This window comes from Neolamprologus brichardi, chromosome 22, assembly GCF_056152115.1.
Source record: "Neolamprologus brichardi isolate AB-2024 chromosome 22, ASM5615211v1, whole genome shotgun sequence".
Taxonomy (NCBI): Eukaryota; Metazoa; Chordata; class Actinopteri; order Cichliformes; family Cichlidae; genus Neolamprologus; species Neolamprologus brichardi.
In genome coordinates this window covers 17,613,532-17,621,876 of record NC_142124.1, presented here as the reverse complement: position 1 = coordinate 17,621,876, position 8,345 = coordinate 17,613,532, and the positions used below count along the sequence as shown (strand labels likewise).

At 41.2% G+C, this 8,345-nt stretch overlaps 1 protein-coding gene across 1 annotated transcript; it reads right to left on the bottom strand.

The window, feature by feature from the left end:
* Positions 1 to 3,648: 3,648 nt before the first annotated feature.
* snrpd1 (small nuclear ribonucleoprotein D1 polypeptide) lies at positions 3,649 to 8,142 on the bottom strand. Its single transcript, XM_006787812.3, has 4 exons — positions 8,006 to 8,142; positions 7,369 to 7,445; positions 5,446 to 5,637; positions 3,649 to 3,883 (listed from the first exon to the last, which is right to left on the bottom strand). The coding sequence occupies exons 1-4, from the start codon at positions 8,017 to 8,019 to the stop codon at positions 3,807 to 3,809; spliced, it is 360 nt and encodes a 119-aa protein (XP_006787875.1). The 5' UTR covers positions 8,020 to 8,142; the 3' UTR covers positions 3,649 to 3,806.
* Between the last annotated feature and the right edge of the window lie 203 nt (positions 8,143 to 8,345).

The window sequence follows — 8,345 nt, the reverse complement described above, 5'->3', positions numbered from 1 at the left end:
AACTTTAAAAAAAAAAAAAAAAAAGTATTTATTTTTTTTAATGTGTGTGTGCGTGCGGAGTCCTGTCTGTGCCCTCAACAATAATATTTAACTATTAATCACAGTTTTGCTGAATAAAAGGATCTGGCTTGCATCAGTCACATGATCACATTTAACCAATGATCGCCCTTGATGGCAGAACGCGCTGGTTACGAGCCGGGAACGAGCTCACAAAGAGCACGCGCATTTTTTGCGGTCCAGAGCTGTAGGAGAAACACAAGTTTACTCAGAGACACAGACTGACGCGACAAAACCAGTAAGTAGGTGTACAGCGTACACTGTAGTCTGTAGCACAGGAGTATTAGCTTATTATGTACACGTTGGTATGTTGAAACAAACAAGCGTGCTGCGTGTGCAACAGCGTGACAAACATTACCTGTCCTTTTATTAACTGCACAGGTAGTGCTGGTCATAGCTGCTGGCTATCTGTGTAAGGCTGTCATGGGTCTGTAGCTCTGCCCACCGTTTTAGGAAACATATTTAGTTTTAAAGTAAGTTTCCGGGCTTTTCCTGCCTTTCTGGAGGGATTATATTTCACTAAAAAACGATCTAATATGCATGTCCACATAATTATGCATTATTATAATTATAATATATTAAACACACGCTGTATTTTAAAGAACATACATTAAGAAGCAGATTATATTAGATTTATATTTTAAATAAGACAAAATTTGGTTCTTACAGCAGTAAAATTATTGTATCTCTACAGTTTAAAAATGTAATAAGCTTTCTGCCTGCACAGAGTGGATAGTGAAACAAATGGAATCATCATAATGACATTATTTCATATTTATTACTTCTCACTCCTCATTGCTTTATTATTGTAGCTCTAGTAATAAATAATAATGTAAGGATTCTGGATCAGCACCATGATGGCATGATAGTATATACAGTATTCTAAAGAAGGTCTAAAATGTCACTGTGTGTGCGTGCATGTGTGTGTTTTATTTAGATGGATTTAAAAAAATATATGTTACTCATGATATAACATTGTCCAGACATGCCTGGTAAGGACATGAGTAGGAAACAGTAGGAGCTGTGTGAGGCTACTAAAGGCAGTGCTATAACATTTTTCTGTCATCATTAAGTGCAAGAGTTGTTAGGTGTGTATAATTAAATTATAGTTTATTGCAATAGCAAGTTGTGTCTTGTTCTCAGATAGACAGCAAGTGGAGAGTGATATATGAAATAATGGGATGGAAGGAAGAAGAGAAGCAAAGAGTGATTCACAGGCAGAGCCTAAATTATTTCTCACAGTTTTTTGTTGCCTTATGGTTCCAAGCGCTGTCACCAATCTTTGCATTTTGTTATTATCTCATGACACTTGTTTAATCAGCTACCATCTCTCCTATGGACTTTTTAATGTCTACAGTCTCAGATCAACACAGCCCTGCCCTCCAGCACTATCCACAGCAACCCCTCTACAGCAACATTGTACCCATCAGGTAAAACATCGGCTACGTTTGCTTTGCCTTGTTGCCCATATTAGATTCTTGATGAATGTGTGTTGTTGTTATTCAGCCTGGTTCAATGTGCCCCTTTTTAACTTTGAGCACCCGCCCCTTTAAACCTCTCTGCATGGCCCTGAATGATGTTGTGTAGCAAGCAGGACAGACAGCGCACAATGTGCTTGGAAATAGCAGCCAATAAAGGTGTAGTTTATGTCTATGAACAGTGAACACCCGTGTGCACACCTCTGTGGATCAGCGCGCTTGTATTCAAAAGGTTTCCCCATGTAATGGTCTACTAGAGGATGTCGAGAGCCATAGCCCCGTCCCCCAGGGCATGAAGCAGGCATGGAGGAGATCCAGGCTCCAGACATCCAGAGGCCCCAGAGTGCGAGAGCCCAAGGAGGACCACCGGAGGGGCATTGTGCCACCCTCCTGAGAAGAGCTGAGGAGAGCCCCAGATGAGGGGTCACCCTGGCCAACAACAGCTTGTATGTTTAAGTTTTCAGATGTCGCAAAGTGCAACTTTTAGTGCTTATCTGATTTTGTCATCCACAGTCTATGACACCTCTCTGTTTTTTTTAGCTCAACTATGTTCTGGACATCAGCAGACCCAAAGATGAGCTGATTGTTGAAACGTCTTCTGGATGCCTCACGCGGGCAGATTTTTGGACACTGGGTTTAAACAAACAAATGGAATCGACTGTAAGTATTTTGTTTCTATGAATATGAAATAATAAAGTGTACATTCATTTTTTTGATTTTTTTCTGTTTCAGATTGGAAATGGCTGTTTTGAGCTTATCACTAAAATTGTTCAGTCAAAGGTACTGTATGATGTATATGAGGATTGTCAAGCTTTAATTTAAAGAGTTGTTTTAAATGTGCTGTTTTTACATTCTAGGGGATAAGCATTTACATAGAAAATCTGTATGTCACCCGGACTTGGCTTGCACCCTATGGCTGTGATCCATTGCAGTCCTTTCCTGTAAGTGTACCGTCCTTTAAAGAAACAAGCAAGTAATCAAAATGATTTTTTTTATAACTTTGGTGAGAGTTCATATACAGAATACTTAAAAATAAAATTCTGTTTCAGACTGATGCTCAGAGGATGGACATCATAGTTCTCCCTCTCTGGACACCTGGTCATTTCCAGTTGTGTGTAAGTCTTGTTTTTTGACACATACAAACTGTTAGAATTTTGCTGTGCCTGAGATGTATTCAAGCTTTTATGACGCAGTTTCAAAAGTCTTTGATTGTGATCGCTTGCAATGACATTGTTTTCAGGTTTGAAGTCATGGCTAACTGTCTCTTAGGTACTGAAGCCACCTAAAAGAGAAATCCTCTTTCTTGACCCATTATACACAAAGGCAGGATTTGGTGGCCAACAATATGTTTCACTTTTGAGGTCACATTTTTATAAGCATTTTTGGTTTGTTCCAGAGTTTTCAGGAACCTGTTCAGTGTTCCAGGTTAAGTGCATCCCAGATCATGTTCTGCTGATCTTGAGTGTTCACACATACAGTACACTCACATGCTTTTTTAAATAAACTATATCAGCATGATGCTTCAACATTTTATTCTATTTCTCATCTTCACATTCTGATCAAGTCAGTGATGCTGTCTTTAGATGAGTCAAAGGAGCTTGCAAAGAAAAGCGTCGGGACTTCTTGAAGTTGCTTGAAGACGTTTCACCTCTCATCCGAGAAGCTTCTTCAGTTCTAAGGTCAAATGGTGGGGAGTCCCAGATTTAAACTTAGTGGGAGTTTCCCCCCACAGAGGGACAAAAGGACCCCCTGATGATCCTCTAATCGCGTGAACCAAGGTGTGAAACTGGGTGTGGGTCCCAATCAGCCAGGGTTTCGGGTGAGCTCTTTGTGAAACCTGGCCCCACCTTATCATGCGAATTCCTGAGTTCAGATAGCCCAGGATGTGAGTGGGCGCAAACACGCTCAGACAAAAACTGGTTCACCCAAAAGACAAAACTGGTTTCGTTCCTCTCACAACATAACCTGTTGTGTTTTGAGTGCTTCAAATTAATGATCATGATTTTAACAGAAAATTAACAAAGTACAAAGAAACTTTATTCAACCTTGTAAATAAAGAACAAAAGTTTAACCTGAACCCCTGTCACACAGGTATCGTAATAATGCACTGGAGTCAAGTTTATCCTCTTAATGAGGAACATTTTTAATGTACAAAATAATGAAAAACACACTGAAATTCACAAATGGTTTCCTTTGAGCAAATTGTAGGGAAAAAAAAAAAAATTCCTGTACAAACAGTGGATGGTGAGATGCAGCTTTAAGGCCTTTGGATCATCTCCTTGGTCCACCCCGTCCTCTTCCTCTTCCTCTGCCACGTCCTCGTCCTCTGCCTCGCCCCCGTCCAGCCACTGAGGGGAGAGCAACAGATTTGTCACAAACATTCACCTACATGTGTTGAGTTGCTATGTTACTATAAACATAAGACAGGCTGTTCTATGTGCAGCTTAAAAATCGAATCTGTGCTACCCTATTCAATGTAAATCTGAGCATTAATCCTGATTTACTTCTGGTTTGAGTAATGTTTAATATATTTAATAGAAAGTGTAAACACATTGCTTTGAACAGGAGTAAGATTTCTTTGAGCAGCAGCATCATTTCAGGGTCTCACATTGCAACTAAACACTGTAGCATGGCTCTAAAGTACAGTAAGAGGAGTAAATATGAAGAACAAAACCAGGAGAACCAGTTTTCTGTCACATGTTTAAAGATGCACATGTATGTTGTTTAGTGTGGTAAATGGAAGATATTAGAGACTGAATAAAGGCCACATGTCTGTGGTGAGTATAAACTCAGCCATACTGACCGGTGTTTGGTGTTTAACCCCCAATAAATCCATCATCCTTATATCTCCAATCTAATTTTATAAGTTTATCAGTATCAACTTTGTGTCTGGTCATCTCATGCTGTGAAGACAAACTCACACAAACCCTGCTGAAACTCACACCAGCGATAACTCAGCACAAATCAATTTCCATTTCTTAAGGTGACTGTATAACAGCCTGTATCTGACTTTTTCTGGGCTTGATGCTCACGTAACTACAGCAGGACAGAGTGCACAACAGGCCTGAGTACAAAAAGCCCTGTTAAAGATCACTTAGATACCACTATTTAAAACTGCATCAACTCTGAAAAACTTCCTGTACACAAATTTAAAAAACACAGGCCCTGAAAATATAAACTTAATACTGCAGAAGTGAACAAATGTGATCACTGAAACAACCCTGAGCACCCAAGTGATTTCTAAGTGGGCTGTTTAACCACATGCTGATGTGGAAGAGACCAGGCAGAGGGACTAAAAAAAATCTGATAGTACAATTTGCACTACACAGATTTTAAAAAGACGCAGAAAGAGCTGTGAGCAATTAAAAACCTGCTGGAAACAGGTTGTGGGTGAGTGAGAGCTTCAGACGTGACAGAGGACATCAGTGGAAATGCTTCTGAGGCATTTTATATTTTATGTTATTGTTACGATAGATGCACCAGTCATTGCTCGCACCAACTGTGACGTCAGCGCAGCACTGTTTTCATTTATGCTCACACTTTAGATGCGCATGAATAGCTACAATGTGTTCCTATACAACAACTCAGGGGGAAAAACAAACAAAAAAAAAAAAAACAACACACCACAGCTTCAGCAGCGGTATGGAAGAACTGTAAACATCCAACACAGCGATCGTGCATAAGGCCCCTACGCTCCCACAGCCCTCGTTTGCTTTTCTGCACAAAGCTTCTAGATTTAACTTTTCCAAAGGACATGAAAAGCTGCCGTACGGATACTAGTTCATGTGACGTGTGACCCTTTGTCCACATGAGACAAGCACCATGCATGTAAAAGTGTTGGGAAGTGACATTTATAAACCAGCCTGTGGGTACAAAAAACAAGCCAGGTGCACAGCAAACACGTCCTCACCTGCTTCTCGCTTCTTGGACTTGATCTTTGGCTCGATGTCGACCAACAAGGTGTCCAACGGGAGGCTGTCCGGCAGGATAAAATAGCGGATGTTGTTGCCACGGATACTCAGCGACTCCAGCTGAGTGGGTTCCCGGTTTTTCAGGGTCATTTTCACCGCCTTCAGGTGGGTGTTCATGCTCACGTCGACACCTACGGAAAGGAAAGGAAAGGAAAATCTGAAAACTGAATACAGTAGATGGAAGTAAGACTCCGAGTGAGTCCAAATGAGTGTAGAAACATCTGTTCCCGACTGTTCTGACTTCCACCCTCCACCTGTGTGCTCCAGTGTGGACAACTACAACTAAACTCTACTATATGAACGTCCTTTATTATTTTACCTGCAATGTAACTGCTGCCTTGTTTTTTTTGCTCAGTTGGTCTGACAAGCAGATAAAGAAAAAAATGCAGTTGTAAGTCTTTCAGCTCAGATGCCCACTTTCTGTGTTCTGCACTGCATTTTTTGTCAGCCATTCTCACGTCCCTCATCATTGTACATCATGCAAGCACTTGTCTAAAGTCTGTTTTTTATCCAGTGGCTGTGAAGGAAGAAGGGAAGACTGTCATCACTGACACGGTTTAGACTAATGCTGAAATTATGGTTCAGACGTGGTGTGTTGGTTTTCCGTGGACAGCTCATCTACCTGCAGAGTGTCTTGTCAGATGTGTCAAAGAAGGGTGTCTGTGGACCACATGTGCTGATGATCAACCAGCCGACCGTGGAGAAGGGCGAAGTTATGACATAAACACCTGAAGTGTTAAAACTATGGAAAGTATAATCTCACACCCTACCGTCCCAGCACACACTGAGCTTCCCAGAGCACGCCTTCTTCCAACTATTAGATACGTTTACAGAATCAACTGACTGTCTTTGCAAAATTGTATTGATATCATTCACACAAACCCTCCTTACAATCAGCACGATTATCAACACATTGTTTTGCTGACTCCTCTTCCACCACTAGATGTCACTGAAACAAAGTTTTGAATGAATGAACCCACTTTCAAGTGGGTCAGTACTGGTTCTCTGCTTCATTTGCGCATCACTACTTTGTGTTTCTCCCATTCCTGGTGAACGCCGCTGTTACTTCCTTCCCTGTTCGAACCCACACAGCATCAGCTATGTTGACCACTGTACAGTCTGGATTATGGAGGGCTGCACTGGAGCACATTTAATAGTGATAATGACATGATGTCACACAGTAAATCTTTCTAGGTCCTACAACATTTATGCTGTGTGTGGTGCAGTATGTGTTAATTACAGCGCAGTCATGTCCCAACGTTTCATACGCAGTGCCAGCTGATAGAAACAAATAAAATATCTTCGATTACATCTCTTTACTGAGGTTTACTGATGCTATGATTATTCTTTTATTAAGAAATTAAAAAACAGCAGCAAAAAAGTACAATGCACAGGAGGACTTGATTGTGCTTTCCCACTGAAGTATCACTGGGACATTAAAGGGAATACACAAGCATATGAAGACTATGGAACAAACTTCACTTTTTATGATGCTCACTGTATTTACTAACAGAGGGAGCTGGGAAAGTTGCATTCAGCTAAAACCAGTTTATTGATCTTTAAAATTCTTAATTGCAAACCTGGGACCTGCATACTTCGTTTATATTTATATTTAAGCAAGCTATATATAAACATTTCCCAGCCTTTCCGCAGGACTCTAGCTTTAGGGAGAATTGGGTGCTGGCTTGAAAATGAGCCTTACTGGCCACCGTTACATTAAAATTCTGAGCATTACTTTGAAACGCCTGAACTACAGCATTGTTAGTGGAATGAATTGGCTTAGAGGGGCAGCACAACTAATGAAAGCGGTAAGGAGGTGAGCCCAACACCTGTTTAATAAATCACCTCTAGCTGAGTCTTACCTGTGATGGTGCCGTGGACCTGAGTGCCGTTCTTCAGCTCGATGGTAACAGTCTCATGGCTGAGCTTCATCAAAAACCTGTGGGCATCGTGGAAGAAGATGAACATCTATGTTTGAGTTCAGCCTGGAAATGAACCAAAAACTAGCCTCAAGCTAGCTACTAGCTGCATAGCTTTCACCTGCAAAACAAAACCACCCCCGGAGTGAGACAACCTTATGAAAACCCGCTGAAACCCTCCAGAGTTAACCGCCATAACCAAAATAAATACTGGACTAGCTTTATGCTCCTGCTACTATACATTTAGGTTATGTTTATTTCGTTCGCTGAGTAGCAGCTTAACCGAGGCCGGACCTGTGAGTCTGCTAACGTCCACGAACCAAAGTACTTTTAAAAATCGTCGATGCATACAGCTAATTCCAACTACCGAGCATCAGAGTTAACACTACAGGTGTAGTTTAACTGTGAATGCGATCATTCTAACTCCGGACAACCTCCATTCATTCGGCCCGACGCTTCCCGCTCATATCTTATCCTCCTCTTCTCCGCTTTCCATCTAAACCCATCCAGCCGCAGCGCCTTCACTTCATCATCCCACGTTCACTCGTTCGTTAAATGGCGCATTCCAGACTCCGCTTACCTGACTAGTTTCATGATGGTGATGGACTGTAGAGACAAATCCTCCACCAAAGAGAAAAATTGCAGCGATCGAGTGAAAACACACACAGGCCGCTGTGGTAACAATTACGTTTGACTCGCGCACTTACGACGTCATTAAAGGAGCGACGGCGATGAAGAAGAAGAAGACACGCTGCACGACAACACTGCCGCCTACCGGTGGAAGAATAAGCAGCGTTTTGAACTTATGCCCCGAATCTAACAAATATTTGGATTTATTGAACTTTACAGAAGAAAATATTTAATAGAAGAAATGCGTATATACATTTTTATTGTAATATAATATATGTTGTCAAAGTGTC